The sequence below is a fragment of the Equus asinus genome, chromosome 5 (assembly GCF_041296235.1).
Source record: "Equus asinus isolate D_3611 breed Donkey chromosome 5, EquAss-T2T_v2, whole genome shotgun sequence".
In the NCBI taxonomy this organism is placed as follows: domain Eukaryota; kingdom Metazoa; phylum Chordata; class Mammalia; order Perissodactyla; family Equidae; genus Equus; species Equus asinus.
Genome location: NC_091794.1, coordinates 31,833,885 through 31,850,811, shown reverse-complemented (window position 1 = coordinate 31,850,811; position 16,927 = coordinate 31,833,885). Strand labels below are relative to the sequence as shown.

The 16,927-nt window shown below is 38.9% G+C and overlaps 1 protein-coding gene across 1 annotated transcript; it reads right to left on the bottom strand.

Annotated features, from left to right (window-relative positions):
• Window positions 1-1,036: 1,036 nt before the first annotated feature.
• Window positions 1,037-11,941, bottom strand: GMNC (geminin coiled-coil domain containing). Its single transcript, XM_070509203.1, has 5 exons — window positions 11,495-11,941; window positions 9,637-9,811; window positions 7,961-8,049; window positions 6,943-7,059; window positions 1,037-5,159 (listed from the first exon to the last, which is right to left on the bottom strand). Exons 1-5 carry the CDS (start codon window positions 11,495-11,497, stop codon window positions 4,536-4,538), a joined length of 1,008 nt encoding a protein of 335 aa, XP_070365304.1. The 5' UTR covers window positions 11,498-11,941; the 3' UTR covers window positions 1,037-4,535.
• Between the last annotated feature and the right edge of the window lie 4,986 nt (window positions 11,942-16,927).

Here is a 16,927-nt window from a genome sequence, read left to right as displayed (position 1 = left end):
CCGGATCTAAAGTCAGTGCCAGGGTTTACCTTGGGCCCCAGACACTTATTATAATATGACCCATTGAACTCTCAGAGGCAGTTTTCTCATCTATGAAATGGGAATCAAGTTGCCTACCTCATGCTGTAAGAGGTTTCCAATAACCTGTCTTGATGACATCCATATTCAAGGGTCATTTAGAGTGAGTGAGGTTTAGGTGTAGTTTTGTCCAAGAAAAAAAACCCAAATATCTCTGTAAAGAAACTAAATGAAATCCAGGTTATCCATGACTGATAACAGGAAAATCTTCATGTAGTCATGAGTTACTGGTCTGATATGCAAGTTTTGAATAATTTCTCTTAATGTTAATCTTCCGCTGAGGGATATGTGGCCTAAACAAGGGCCTCAGGGAATATCTTCTCACAATTTTCATATGTAGACACGCTGATATTTTTATAATTCCTTATGGTGTAACTGAGACCAGCCTGGAACATTAACTGAGGCTTTATTCATTTTTACGGGATTATAATACGAAGGACAAGGAGAATGTCACAAAACTAGAGAAGAGCTTATGGGGTATAGCTTGCTGATCTTCAGGTTCACATTGCTTGTCCCATCCTGGTTTCTGTCATGCTTTCGTGTGATGAGTACTATCAACACCATTCCAGAATCCATTCCTAGTCATCAGCCTTCCTTTAGATCCCAAACCAGACTCCTGACAAAATTGCCTTAGCACCTAGATCCACCCATATCTGAAGCACAAACTTTTCAATTATGAGAGCTAATTATTTCCTTGCTTTGATTAAACATGTTTAAGTTATGTTTCTCTCATTAAAGTTAGCTTGAGCACATATTTCATCTTTATATCTTCTGCAGAGCCTAACACAGACTATATCTGTTGAATAAGTGTCTCAGTTATTAATCATACCACTAGTTGGCAATTAAAATATGCATTTTTTATGACGTAAAATTTATGGCAGAAATGAGTAAAGAAGACTTTTTCTTAGTCTGTTGCTCCGTTCACTGAAAAGCCTTTCTAAAATAAGGGCCAAAAGTAGGATTAAATAAGGTTTTGTCATTTATTTATTTATTTACTAGACATAAATTCATTACAAAATTGACTCTTTCATATTATTAGAAATATTTTAAATCATAAACAAATCATAATCATTTAAAATATTAAGCAATGTAAAATTACATTTTACATTTATAGAATAGCCAATGTAAGAATTATAACTGGATATCTGGTTATGTTCGTGTAATAAAAATGTAGATAATAATATGAGAAATACGTTAAGAAATATACCATATAATTGTAGCTTGTAAGCCAATTTCATTTGGTTTAGTGAAAAATAAAGAAAAATGATGTATTTGATATTTACCTTATGCAAATCTTTTGGTAACTGTGTATCTCAACTTTACAGAAGTAAACTTATCAAATGTTATGACTGGATGTATTAACTCCACACTTTCCTCTGCACCTATCATGAGGGTCGGTTGTTGAACTGATTTGTCATACTTTAAAAGAAAATTTCTGTCTTCTTGAAATAGATCAAATAGAGAAATTCTTTTTGTTGGCTCACTGCTTTCTTTTCTTCAAATGTTTTAAAATTATAGTTTAGTATCACTGCAGACTTAAATAATCCCATGCGTTAAATGCCGCCTGCCTAAGTGAGGTTTTCCAATTGGTGTAATTTTTCAGATACTGGTGAGATACAAGTTTGATTTATTTTCAGATGATCAGAGGACATTGGAAATGTCATCAAATTTTAAAAATCGATACTAGATTCTAATTTTTATGGGAGGTTAGGTAAGAGAGTGCTGTACGCACAAGGCATTTGACCCTTTAGGCCACTTAACATCTAAAAGCCTCATTAATGTATCCTGGATAAGAGAAAGAACCATTAAACCCTAAATGCTGAAGAGAGTAGTCTGGCCACACGCATCATACAAAAGAGGTGCAAATCAACAGGATTATGGTTAAAACCTAGGAGAAGAAAATCCATTATTAGAAAACGTTATGCACAATATAACAATATTCATCACAATCACAGAAGTATTTAATTTTTATTTCTCACTTTATATTAGTAAAATATTAACTGCGTTTTACTGGAGGGGTATGGTAATACCCCAAAAGTTAGCACATATACTCAGGTGAGAGAAATTTGTAACTTTTTAAACATTAACAAAATAATTTTCTATATATAATTCAAATGAATATCAAATGTCTGTAGATATGATTGTGAAAAGATGTGGTAATTTTCTTCCATATAAGCCAGAGCAAGTTATCATAATTTACCACAAATGTGCTATAATTTCTTAAAACCAGGCTGAGACCAAGTTTCGTTTAAAAGTTATTACATTTTTTGTGGCTTTGTTTCATGTACCAAATGCACTGTGCTAAGCCTGGGTACTTCCTCATGGTACATCACACATGATAAGGGTGCATAAAAAATGCAAAACAAATATTTGTTGACTGATCGATTTCGTTTTACAGTTTCATCCTTTAGACTTTCAAAACAGTTATGTTGCTTTCTTGATTCCTAATGTATTAAAATAAAGCCAATTCTAATTATTAAAGTTGCTATTTTAAAAAGAGATAAATTTCACCCACACCAGGGGCACACGTACTAGAATGTACTAGGCATTTTTTTTGGTTTTTTTAGAACATAGAATGTGTTCTCTCTCTTCCTAAGTCATGAAAATACTCCAGAGGATAATATGAATTAATATCTTGCATTCTTCTTCACAGATTATAAAGGAAACTGGGTGGTAACAAAACTTTATAAAATATATTATTCGCTCACATCACCAAAATAAAGCAAAAACCAAACAGCAATAGCAACAAATCACGTCTTCGTTACAAAGAACGTCAAACAGCACCCTTCCGCTCTCAGGCACTGACTGCACAAGGTGGCTTATTGAGATGTGGAAAAGACAAAAATGGGAAAGACATTCAACATGGTGGATTTTATCATTAACTGAAGTTTGGTCCAAAAAAACATAGGTGCACATCTTTGATGTGTAAATTATTCTGGGAAGGATAGGGAGCTTGGGGGATTGGAAAGGAGAACTAGCATGAGCACTGAGAATACATTATTTTTATTGAGAAAGAGAGAAATCTTTGATGTCAACATTTGCATTAAATCTATGCACATTTATTTAAAAATTAATGTCTCTATTTTTTAGATGCAAGTTATTCTCACACAGCTTGACTGACTGAATTCACCTGTAAAACAGGCTCCTGCCAGGAAAAGAATACTGTGATCAGAGCAACGATTGCTAGTGTTAATTACAAATGGTTCACATTTTTTTTCAATTGTTTATAAAGTTTACCCAACATATCTGCAGTGCCTATCAGAACTGAAGACAACAGTGACCTGGGATGGCAGTGTTTGAGTAAAGCTGATGGCAACCAGCCTCAATTCAGAGAATGCTAGTAATTATTTAGTCCAACTTCTGTATTCTCCAGCTGGGAAAACTGAATCTTCACGCCAGGGAACTAGCTTTCTCAAGGTCACAGTAAATGAGCGGCTCTAAGTTTCACGGGGTGGCTACAGTGTCTAACTTGGTGACATTTTATCACCACCCCACAGCACAGTGCCTGGTCTAGTAGGTGTTCTACAGAAATTTAGGGTGGGTTGATGAATGAAAAAATGAATACATGAATGAGTGAGACAGTGCCAGGCTAGGCTGGACTATGCTTTCACAGAATAGAAGTTTGTCAGCATCTGAGTAGTTTAGGGTGATGACTCGTTCTCTTACCACAAGTCCCTCAAAATGTTCTTGCTTGAGCCATGTTGGTTAAAGACACAATGTCAGATGCCTATGGAAGCTGATCTACCACGGGCTGTTTTGAAGTAATTTTAATTCTCTTTCATCTTTTACGAGTGGTATTGCTTATCAGTAGAGTTATAGGTGTTAGAAGAGATTCGCTGTCAACTCTACTGCGGGACACTCAACTTACTGAACTGCCCTACACATAACATTACTCACATCTACACAGGACATTACTCTCATTATGTCTTCAAGTGGTGATGGGCAAAGACACTTGTTTCTACCCCATCCTCAGCTATTTGAACACTCAATAACAGGCAGTTGGAGCAATAATAGCGCTCATTCTAAAGGCAGTTTTCAGAAATGAAGAGGAGCAGGAGAGGGAGACGGGTGGAAGGGTGAACTCTGCGAACACTCAGATCACTTGATGAAAGAGGAAAAGCCGTCAGACCCATTATAGTTAGGACAGCATAGGTAGGTCTCAAAGGACTATTCAGGCAATCGGAAAATACCTTTTCAAGTATAGGGCAAAGGAAGGAAGTCAACAGCAGGTGTTGCAGTGTAAACAAGTCAAATTTAGGTGAAAGAAGAGCAGGTATGTTTCATTATGGATTCTTGGAACCTATTCTCTGCAGATTTAAGTGGGTAATTGAGAGTGACACTTAAAGTGGCAGGAAACAGTCTGGGCAATAGCTTCCGTATTCCACGTAGTCAGGTTCAAGTGCAAGAGAGGTCTTTGTAAACAGAGTTCGCGGCAGTCCTTTGTGATAGAGGAGTGGTCACTGAGACTGCTTAGGGACCCAGGTAAACTTCCAGCCTCCGTCTTCATCGCGACGAACAAAGGCTTGACCCTGGTGGAAGGAATGAGTTTTCACATTACAGTGAGGACTCAGGGATGTGGAAAAGGCCATCTCTGTCTTATTGGGTGACACATCAGAAGCATAGTAAGGAAGAGTTTGCAGCCCTCCTGGTGGATTTGAAAGTTGAGAAAGGAAGGGAAAATCTTCCCTGTGGCTGGCAGTGCTGTGCGACGGGGCTGGTCTGTCACCTCCGTAGTCAATTGGCAGATCCTCCTGGGGAGCATTTTCATAATCAACTGCATCATCTGGGAACTGGGGAAATGTGCTGATGATTCTTGTGGGATGAGAGGAGAGGGCACTGTAGTTAGCTGATAAGGTGTCATCAATGGTGTTGAGGTCTTTTAACCCAAGTGTTTGAAGGACCCAGGGATCCACAGGGGGCCCAGGTTGTTCTTCACAGTTAGCAAATTCACTAGAGAGGTTTCTCTTGGCATTTTTGTGATGGGGGATCTCAGGAGGAAAATATCTTTGCTCTTTGGGTTTCCTCTTCCCCTTTCTGAACTTTCCCCATGCTTTGGAGAACTCATCTGATGACAGCAATTTCTGGGGAAGGAATATTTGAAAATATACAGTTAGATAATCAACTAAGATCATTTTCTTTACTGTTGCCTAATTACACCACCTTCAAATATTTGCTAGTCATCTCAATTCCTTAGAAAATTTGATTAAATTTTTATTTTCGCACACACGCAAGTATAACTGATTGAAGTAGCTTCTGTTTCAAAATTAAAATCTATGGGACAAGTTACCACCTAGAAACTCCAATTCGTATTTTTTATTAGTCATTTAAAAGTTGAAAGGAGTAAATGATGTCTTTACAAATTTCAATTCAGGGAAGTAATGAGTATCACGATGATGGCAATAATAGCAACTATCCTGTTTTGAACATTGGTTACATGCATGATCTCATTTTATATAGGTACTATCAAAATCTCCTTTAATGAGGAAACTGAGACATAGGCACATTAGTGACTTACTAAGGGTCACGCAGCCTAGATTTAAACCTAAGCCATCTAAATCTAGACAGAACCACTGACTGAAACACTGTGTGACACTGCTTCCTCTTATTTCATTAACTTTCATAGCACTCCCGTGGGATTTGTTATATTATGCTAAATCTCTCAAAATTGAGGGTGAGAGAAAAATCTGTCTAATTTATACCATACTAATTTAATAACTGTTCTTTTTTAACAGAATGGTGGGTGGAGTTAGGAGCTCAGGACAATAACTCTGAGATGTGCTCCCTTTTTTAACACAGCTAACTGAATTGTGAAGGAATTAAATATAGTGTCCTTTCTTCTCTGAAAGGCTATGTCCAATAAGAGTAGTAAGAAGCATCATCAATATAGATGAAATAATATCAAATAAGGTAGCTTGTCTAGAAGTAAGATCAAGACTGATGGTAGAAGCAATAATAACAGAATGGAAAATAGATAATAAAAAAGACAAAACCCAAAGAAAGAAAGAACAACGAAAGGGGACTATGGGCAAGCTATTCATCCTTGAGTTAGAAACAGTTCGTTTGAAAAGTGTAAGAAAAAACATTCATTAAAAGATAATCCAATTGGCTATATCTAATTGCTAGTCAAGAGATCTCGGCTCCAGCCATACTCATAACATTTTAGAGCTGCGAAGAGTCTTAAAAGATCTTTTAGCCCATTCATTTACAAATGTAGGTAACAGAGGCCCTAAGTGAGAGACTGATTTACCTCAAGTCAAACAGATAATTAAAAGAACCGATGTCTCTCAGCTCTGATTCCTGCTCCAGTGTTCCATCCATCTAACTCTGTCTTTTAGATTAACCTCTGTTGTCTCAGCAATTCCCTTGACTGGCTTTTGATTCCTTTTTTTTTTTTTTAAAGATTTTATTTTTTTCCTTTTTCTCCCCAAAGCCCCCCAGTACATAGTTGTATATTCTTCGTTGTGGGTCCTTGTAGTTGTGGCATGGGGGACGCTGCCTCAGCGTGGTTTGATGAGCAGTGCCATGTCCGCACCCAGGATTCGAACCAACAAAATACTGGGCCGCCTGAAGCGGAGTCCACGAACTTAACCACACGGCCACGGGGCCAGCCCCTGGCTTTTGATTCTTAAACAACTCCTTTTGTAATATATGGCTAAAATCTGCCATCTAGATACTTCAGAGAAATGATACATAAAGATTCTTGCAAAACTGCTTTATTTCCTTCAGAAAAATCCATCCTTCCAATAAATGCATTTCAAGGCACAATTGCTTAGTACACTTCTTACATTTAACCAAGGAGTTTTACCCAAATGGTCTCCTTTCTCACGTCACTGTTCTGTCCTTATCAAGGGGATAGTTACATACCTTGGCCTTTTCCTCAAGACATTTAACTAAAGCAGAATTCAGGTATTGTCTGAGATGGTTGTTCTCTTCATGTAACCTAGCAAGTTCTTCTTCCTTCTGCACCAGAGTATCCTGGAGCTGCAAAAAGCAGACAATGGTGAAGGCTGGTCCACTATATTGACTTTGTAACCTTACAATAATGCCACTGATCCTTAACCTGCTTAAACTTGATTATCATTCTGTTTATTTTATGAATTCAACCTCAGGGAGCCCTCGTCCTCAGAGGCCTAAATGCAATCTACACCCACCTACCATCTGACTGTTCAGTTCTGTGCTCTGAATTTTTGATTCATTGCAAAGTGCTGGAAGAGATTACATGACTTTAAAAATTGTAAGCACAATGGAATCGGGGAGGTATGTAGGAAAATGAGCTGCGGACAACTGGTTAAATATAGAAAAAGGTGCTTAGAAAAGTTTGACTGGTCTCTTTCCTTGCACATCAAAAAAAGAAGAAAGAAAAAGGTGGGTTGGCTTCTCTCAGCCTCAGATTGATCTGTTGTGTGTCTACTAGATTGAATTACTCCCTCAGGAACAACAGCCAACAAAAGGTGGAAAATGAAGCAATCTTTGCAAAAACTTTTATAATCATAATTCCTTCTCCAAGTGACTGGCTATGTTTATGGTTTAAAAATACCATCACACTCATACCATTTGATCTCTCCAACAGCCCTCTGAAGTAGGCAGCACCTACTGTAATAGACAAGGAAAAGGAGGCTTCAAGAGGTCATACAACTAAAATGTGCAAAGACATGGCTTGACTGCAGGTCCTCCTAGAGGGTTTCAGGGGTGGTGGTAGTGGTTGTTTTCTGTGCCAGTGATCACCTTTCATTGCTCTGTGGACAGATATCTACTTTGGTTCTAAACTGAAAGTCAACATATGAATTTAACAAGGGAAAAGATGCAATGTGACTTCAAAGGACATTAAGAATGGACTGCACGGAACATGGCTGGTCTCATTGTTCTGATTATCTATGCATACCTGCTTGTTTCTGTAGAGCTGAGAGGAAAGCTGAGCCTCTTCCCAAGAACACAAGGTAGGAACAGGGAAATTTGAGTCACTGGATGTTTCTATGTGAAAACACCAAATGGAAACTGAGAAAACACACATGCAGTTTGTGTGCAATTAAGAACTCACCAAAAGATTTTGGAAAGTTTAACAGGTTCAATTACGTTTCTAAAAATAGCTATTGTCTCCACCCACGAAAACAAAATATTTAAAGTGTTAGAATGGGCAAGCACACTATGAAAAACAAATATTTATAGACTATACGCCAAAGTGGTTACAGAGGGGAATTTTTAGGAGTTAAGAGGTCACATTCCTCTCTAATATATGTACTCCTGCTGACTAAATTTATTAAGACTGTTCTATCTGCATTATTAATTCATTCAAATATTTATTGATCTTCCTCTCACTAGGAATAACGCAATTCCACTAGTTTTTTCAAGTTTTTATCTTATTTTCTAAGCTTTAGTGCTTGATAATAAAGTATTTGGCCCTAGAATCAAATCCAAGTTTTGATGCTACCATTTATCCTCAGATGAAAATCTCTGTCTGCCTGTCAGTTAAATCTGATGGAGAGTATTTATTCAGAATTCTATGTGCTGGCACTTTCTACTTTAAAATAATTTGGACTTGGCTTTTCTAAAAGACTGATGAAAATCTCAGAACTGTAACCCAAAGTCATGTATTTAAAATGTCATTATCTGTATGTCTTTTATGCTTTTTCAAAAGAAATTCTTTTCATATTTGACAGCACACTATACCTACCAATAAAAATGAGGCTTGGGCATGCTAAATTGGTTTACTTTGACTGTCTTTTCCCCATCTAGTAAGTTCTGACTATTGCCTTCTTCTATTTAAACTGAAATATTACTGAAATATTTTTGATTAAAGTAGAATAATAAGTAAGGAGACAGGAATATAATTTTATACACCATTTAGTTTCATATTCTTGGGCATTCTGTTTTCTCTGTTGCCTGTGGTAGAAAGCTAAAATTGAATAACTTTCTTCCTGACATATAAGTGTGTTTCAATATTTTGGGGCTTTTTGTTTGTTTGCATCTTTTCTCAAATTCAAACAACTCGTGCAGCAGAACCAACAATAAAGACATTCCATTCTGAGGTTCTGAGAGTTTTTCCAGAAACTTGAGTGAATACAGAAAAATCCTTTAATATTTATAAGTACTGTTTACTAAACCCCAGGTCAAAATTAATTTCCATCAATGTTATACTTCCCTCTAAAGTTGAAGTTCTCTTTGTGTAAAAGGGATTTTTTTTTAGTCTTATAAGATACAGTTCATAGAATTTCCACTATGAAATGCTCCAATTGGTATCTTGACTACAAAAGCATCCCACTAGTATGGTTTACAAAACTTTGATTCAAACTCCCTTAGTGAGTTGGAAATTTCCAAGAACTGTAAAGTGTAAGGAGAAACTCATATTGTCCAGCAGGCAAGAGGAAGAATCCCATTTTCACTATTTTGCAAGTACGAAAAAGCAGGTTATTTAGGTTGTAAAATGCAAGAGTCTTTGGGCTTTCTTATACTTTCCATGTCATCCCTCCCTCGACAGAGATCCAGCCCATGATGCTTTGCAACTATGGGTGATAGGAAAGGGCTTCAGATCTACTAGGAAAGCAGAAGAGCAGAACTTACCCTGTGCCTGTGGTGCTTGTTGGGGCTCTCTGTTGTCCAGGAGACCAGCAGCCCAGAAAGAGACCCAAGTCTCCGTGGAAACGTCAACACTAGATTCTGACGTTGTAGTGGAATACGGGCAATTATAGTTCTGGCCTCCTACAAAGTACTGGTCTTGGCAAGGCAGAACTGTGTTCTGTGAAATTCAGTACGAGGGGTAGGGAGGTCCCAGGAGATGGGGTGATGGGAATTTGGAGGTGGGGAAAGGGTGGGAAAAAGATGCAGAAATTACACACAGTGAATCAAAAATAGTAAAGGTGCTAGTATAGATCCCAGATTAATTTTGAGTGGTCAACATACAATTATTAAAAGGGAATCAGCTCCTTGGTTTACCCAGTACCGTCCTTAGTCCCTCTCAGCAAAGAATAGGCTAGTTTTGGATGGACCAAATTTGTAAATATCCAAGAGTATTCTCTACTGCAATGTCCGAGTCACCTCACAGGCTACCCAGGATCAAAGTAAAAGGAATTCTATTTAATAATTTGAAGACATGAGAACCATTTGGCTCTTTCTAACAAATATCTTAATTATATTTCAATATCCTTGAAAGGCACAAAGCCCAGAACGCTAAGGCTGAAATGGACAGAACATGACCTTCTTATTTTAGTCTCAGTTTCTGAATTATAAACTTGCCCCATTCCTTCCTCCCTCCTCCCTATGGTTTTAAATGTTGCCGGATCCTGTGGTGATCAGAAAGGTGTGAGAGATATCTCTCTCTCTCTCTATATATATATCTATACATATACTCCAGAGATAACTAAATAAGTTTTGCTTAACTTCAAGCACAGGAGCATAAAGTCACTCCAAGTAAACATATAACGAAAGCTAAAATAAGTTAGTCAGCAGAGACAGCGAGCTCCAGGTCTCTCCATCAGTAGTTCTCACTGCCCTTCCGAAGCAATCTTGCCACCAGTAACTGCCTGGCACGCACTCTCCACTGCGTTCTGAGCCAGTGAGTGTCTGCTGCCCTTGACTCCTCAAACCTCAAACACACAGTTTTTCCAAATGTCCAGGCAGGAGCAGGTAGACAGCCTTCCTGGGTTAATTTGTACAACAGCCCATTCTTAATTATTTGTCAATGTTTAATCAGGTAAAAGTCAATCATTTCAGCACAGTCCAGCTTTGGACAAAGTCTTTATTGACCATTACAAGTCTTTTGTTGACCTGAGGACTTTCTTGGGCATAACATACACAGAGAGAAAACAAGAAGAGGAGAAAGAAGAGTTAAGTCAATTAAGTCACACTTTGTTAATGGTCCCGATAAGCTTAGCTTTGAAAAAGTCCGGTTTTGAAGCAAGTCCAGCTTGGGCAGTGCACACCAAAGAAATTCAGCCAAAAGTGTATCAAGTTCTATTTTCTTTTATTCTAAAAGCATGTTTGTAGGCACTTTCCCTGAAGTTATTATCGGAATCAGAGATGAGCTATTACGCAACTGACACCTGAGAAGAAAACAAACCCCAAATACGCCTAGACTAGTTCAAGTTCAAGTGTTTGCAAATATGCGCATAATCTGGAAGAAGAGATGGAAAAAAAGGTGAGTACAGGTGAAGAGGAAGAGAAAGTTGGGAGAAAGTACAGAATGTAGATATAATAGAGACGACAAAAGGATGAAAGAAAGATCGAGAATAAGAAAGAGAGAGAAAGAGAAAGCCTGGAGAAGATAAGGGAGAAGAAAAGGGAGATGGGGCAGCAGAGAAGACCTGTTTTGATTGGCAGGTAGCAGAGAAATCTTGCTTCCAGGGTGGAAGAATTCTAAACGAAAGCTCTCAGAGCCCCCAGGGTTCGCCAGCGGACGGGCTAACGCCAGCCCCTCACTTACCATCTTGAAGTGGAAGAAGACGCTGCAGAAACTGAGCCCGCTCTTAATTTTTTCGGTAAAGCCCGTGGGAGCTTTAAATGGGACTGAGGGGAGGAGCTAGGAGAGGCGAGTTCTAATCCGCGGGAGCTCCGGGTGACGCCCGGGGCTCCCGGCGAGCGCCGCCCTCTGATTTGGTGCAAGGCTGTCATCCTAGTGACGACCCACCTAGCTAAAGCCAAAGTCACTGGCGCTCATGGGGACCGCCGCGCCGGGACCTGGGACCTGCGGGTCGGGGACCCGGCAGTAGGACCAGGGCAGGGCCCACGGCGCTCCTCCTCCGGGTGCGCGGCGCTGCTTCAAACCCCGCGCCGTGCCGGCCGCAGCCCGCCGACCGGGCGCCGGGTGCCAGGGGCTGGCCGTGAGCGCTCGGCCGGTCCGACGGGGCGAACGCGGCTCCCACTGGCTCTCGCTCGGGGCGCGCCGCGGCGGGGCGGGGCGGGGCGGACTCGCCGGCCCGAGTGCCAGCCAGGGCGCAGGGTCAGGAAAAGGCCAAACCCGCATCTCAAGGATCAGGGCAGCACTTGGAAAAGCCCATCCAGCAGGCTGCTCCTGTGCGTTTTCTGGCTACTTGATAAATATCAATTTTCTGTATGACGTTGTGAATTGATTGCCTCTTTTTCCCCTTCTATTTGATGTGTCTCATTTTCCCCGTATATGTATATTATTAGAATAATATATATTATTAATATATATTATAACAATATTAATATTATTATAATATATAATATTAATATAATATATTAATCTATATATTAATAGAATAAATTATTACAATTAAGAAAAATTAGTGTGTTACTGGTTCTCAATTAAAGTGTTTTATTTCCATCATCTTTTCTTTTTCTTGTTTCTTTTTTTTTTTTTTTTGAGAAAGATTAGCCTTGAGCTAACATCCACTGCCAAGCCTCCTCTTTTTGCTGATGAAGACTGGCCCTGAGCTAACATCTGTGTCCATCTTCCTCTACTTTATATGTGGGACGTATTCCACAGCATGGCTTGACAAGCAGTGCGTAGGTCTGCACAGGGGATGCAAACTGGGGAACCCCAGGCTGCTGAAACAGAACATGCGAACTTAACCACTGTGCCACCGGGCCAGCCTCCCATCATCTTTTCTCTTGCATTTTATTCTCACAACAATATGGTGTTATATCCAGAGAAGAAAGAGGAGTAATACCATCTTTTAAAACCATTCCTCTACTACTAGTAGCCAATTCTTATTTCAACTGGCAATAACCCTAGGAGGCAGGTCCTCTTACTGTCCGTGTGTTAAAGGATGATGAGTGAAGCTCTGAGGTTAAGAAATTTGACACAATATTAACACAATTAGGAAGTGGCAGACTGGGGATTTTAACCTCTGACTCCAGCATCCATGCTCCTAATTACCATATATACGATTTTCGACTCTCTTTGACTTCTTGCCACTGCATATAGCCATTTATGTAATGGGGATTGTTATGGACTGAATTGTGTTCCCCCAAAATTCAAATGTTGAGTCCCTAACACTCAGTGTGATTGTGCTTGGAGATGGGGCCTCTAAAGAGGCGATAAAGGTTAAGAGGTCCTTTGGGTGTTGCCCTAATCCAGAAAACTGACATGCTTATAAGAGGAAGAGACACGAGGAAAGGCATGCAAAGAGAAAAGGACATCTGAGGACACAGCAAGAAGATGGCCATTTGCAAGTCAAGGAGAAACTGATTACCCTGCTAATGCCTTGATCCTGGACTTCTAGCCTCCAGAACTGTGAGAAAATAAATTTCTGTTGTATAAACCACCCAGTCTGCAGTTTTTCTTATGGCAGCCGTAGCAAACTAATACAGACAGGGTGAAGGAACTGAGAAAACTTATTCTGGCTGGCGTTGACCTTGCTCTAAACCAGTTTTGAAGTTTAATTATTCTGCCTTGTATTTTACTTATCATCCATAGCACATAGCAGTGACATAGCAGATGCTTATTAAGTGCTATGTGTCCAAAATTAAGGAAGGAATGGAAGAGGAAGAGGAGGAAAGTACCAGACTAGATAAGTTCCCTTTCTCTTGCTCCAACACTGTTTATTCACAAACATTTTTTCGAGTGAATAGTACCAGGTTTGGGGATCACTGCCTGGAAGATACTGCCTGCGTTACTTGACATGACTTATTTCAGTGAGCGATGTGAGAGACTAGTCCCCTCTTGCTCTCATTGCACAGGGGCAAGGATGCCCAGGCAATACGACCCTGAGATGAAGGGAGAAACAAATCAAACCCATTTAGGCTGTAAGAATCAATGATCTTGTTTGGGGCCAAGAAAACTTTAATTAGGTTTATGATGCACTCCGGGGCAGAAAAAGGAGGATCAAGTTGTTTTGTTTTTGGAAATTATCCTAAAGGAGACATGTGATCCTCTAGAAGATACAATTTTTTTGACTCTAAAAATGATTTAAAATGGGCAATTGTGCAAACATGGTGTGAAAATAAAGGACATAGGCTTTGCATCCAAATATATCTAGATTCAAAGTCCTGCTCTACGTTCTGAGATTGAATCACCTAGGGCTATATTAAATCCTCAGCTCCTCTGGTAAATGAGGAAGGAAATACCTACCTGAGAGGATTATTAAAGAGCTGATCACTAATGCTTGAAAATTCCTAATTCACTGCCTACATCATGACTCGTAGGAATTATTGGTAGGTGTAGAGGACTCCCCCTTTGAACACAAATGCTGCTGTGCCTTGCTTATTGAAAATAACTGAAAATGAAATCTACATTTATCAAACAGGTTTATTTTGAAGGCTAGAAATATTTTTTTTACAAGGCTTTGGTGGATTTTAGGCGCACAAATGTTTCATAAATCAGTAACTACTTTAGCTTAGTGGGAGAGAGAATCCGTAAAGTTAGACATGAGGAGCTATCGACAATTGAACATCAAGCAGAAGATGAAGGCGTCCCTAAATCATAAACTAATGGGAACATTTCCAAATTCTTAACGTCTGATTTAAGCACACCTTGTTATTTAAGATCCACTGCTTATGGATGAGCCTTATTTTTTTTTTTGTTTGGTGACTTTTAAAAAATGAATCAAGTAATCAATAAGTGAAACGCTTTGGCCATTTTTTATTCATATGTATGAAAGAAAGAAGTACACCTTCCTTAGTGATTGCAACTCATGTAGATGCATTTTCTTCTATGAACAATATGATCAGTTAAAAACTGCCATTTGCATTGTGGCTGAAGGGGTGGTGTTCAAAGGAAGGTGGCTAATAACAGCCCAATTGTTGCCTCAGGCACTGCCTCCTGCCAGGGCAAAGATATAACAAAATAGGAGGTAATCTGACCTGCACACAAACCAAGTTCGCAGACAGAAACGGGTAGAGTGTGATCAGAGGTGGGCCAAGGAGATAAATAGATTGGCATATGGAATGTTCTTTTATTTCACCCCTGGAGGACACTTTATTCGATTACCTCATTAGTAAACTCAGTAGCATATATAATAAAAGAACAATTTTAAAATTCTCTTTATAAACATAGCCTTTTCCCATAGCTTCAACAGGTGAATCTCCAGGCAATCAAAAGATAGCATTTCCACTTTCACATGTAGGTAAAGAAAAGCGTAACCCTCAGAGAAAATTCAGTGCGGTAGATGATTTACACTGGAAGATTTCACATTTGCGTGTTTTGTTTCAGCATATCTGGAGAACAATGACACATTTAGTTTGCTGAGGCATAGTTTTGAATTTCGCCTCTCCAGAATGATGTGCAGAAATCAGTCACGTTAATGAGCACAGAGCCTTGTCGACTCCCCGCCGTCTACATGTCAGCACAGCTTCTAGTAACCATCACATGTGCCATAACTTGTGCAGTGGCAAAAACTGTTTCTACACGAACAAGAGGTATACAAAAGAAAGTCACCTGTTAATTCTGGCAACAGGAATGAAAAAAATAAGCTTGAGAAAATGATATCAGGTTATTAGCCAGAAAAGAGAAAGGCCTTGGATAAATTAAAGAGTGAAATGTTCAATTCGGGCCTGACTTGGATTAGCGCTATATAGAATTGAGGGAGTGACGAGGAAAGGGAGATTTAGGATACTGGTTTATTGGATGTTTCAGCCAGAATTAATTTCAATAGTTTTACAACCAGCTTTAGCTCTTTATTTATTTATTTATTTATTTTTCTGCTTTATCTCCCCAAATCCCCCCGAAACATGGTTGTATATCATTAGTTCCAGGTCCTTCTAGTTGTGGCATAGCTCTTTATTTATTGACTCATTAAGTGATTGCTTAATTTTTCAGTTGTATTTGATTGTATTATATTAAGGAAAATCGTGTGCTATAATGATATTCACAAATTTGAATATTCTCAAGTCTAAGGGTATAGCTTTCAAATAACAACTATCTATTTCATATTTGAGGGATAACTAGCCAATGGATGCAGATCTGTATTCACTGCACAAAGTGAGGCAAACCTTTTCTGCCCTCTGTGGAGCTGCTGTCTGGCTTTTCTCATAATACGGCGCATAAAAGTAATATTTGTGGGCAAGCTGGAATAAATAGTTGAGGCTTATTCTGACTGTTGATAGGCACGGGAATCCCATTTCTCCCAGGCCCTATCAGGCCACCATGAGGACAGAGAGCATCAATACCTCCAAGGCTCTAACTCATCATGCCTTGCTGCAGTCGTTGAGAATCTCCTCTCTGTGGTAGCTCATCTGGCCAAACTGGAATAAAATAATCTCAATACTCTATAAAAATAAATGCAAAGCAGTGAAATTAGCTTGACATTACAACAGCATTAGAGATGTGGAATCCCAAATAAAACAAAACAAATACAACTCTATGCCTCATTACTTTAGTCCAACTACATTAGAAAATAATCAAAATAGTGAGTTATTATGATTACTATACATCAGAGATGTGCTAGTCTAACTATAATTTGAAATAGAATGCATTTCTGCTTCCGGAGCACTAGTATATTCATAAACTAGGCCTCTCCCTTCATTGCTCCTGAAATCTCTCTTAAGGATTTTTGATGGAGAGGTTAGTGGATGGATTTCCGACTAGCCATTGAAGACCTGAAAGGTGAATTGGCACTGACTATGGCATCCAATTTTATCCTGAAGATAAGAGAAATAAGGATATCCATGCCTGGTTTCTTTAAAAAGCTTAGTTCAGAGTACAATAGCAAAACAGGACAACTGTGGCCTGATTCCTTCCAGTCCTGGAATTATCAGGGAACCTGAAATAACGTGACGTATTTCATGAAAAGAAGACAAAGAAATATATTTCGATACAAAATGTTAAGCTACAGTGAAGTTATAATTCCATATATTTGTCATCTATAACATCTATAAAATGTTAACTGAATTCTTATTAACCCAATAATTTGTGGAAAAATCACCTTGTTTACAATTAAATCAAAGAAACTTA

Excerpts from the sequence above, each read along its gene's own strand:
- GMNC (XM_070509203.1), bottom strand. Across the intron at positions 8,050-9,636 it reads ACAAGCACCACAGGCACAGG|AAACATCCAGTGACTCAAAT; the intron begins GTAAGTTCTGCT and ends GTTTTCACATAG. Across the intron at positions 7,060-7,960 it reads AGCTCTACAGAAACAAGCAG|CTCCAGGATACTCTGGTGCA; the intron begins GTATGCATAGAT and ends TGCTTTTTGCAG.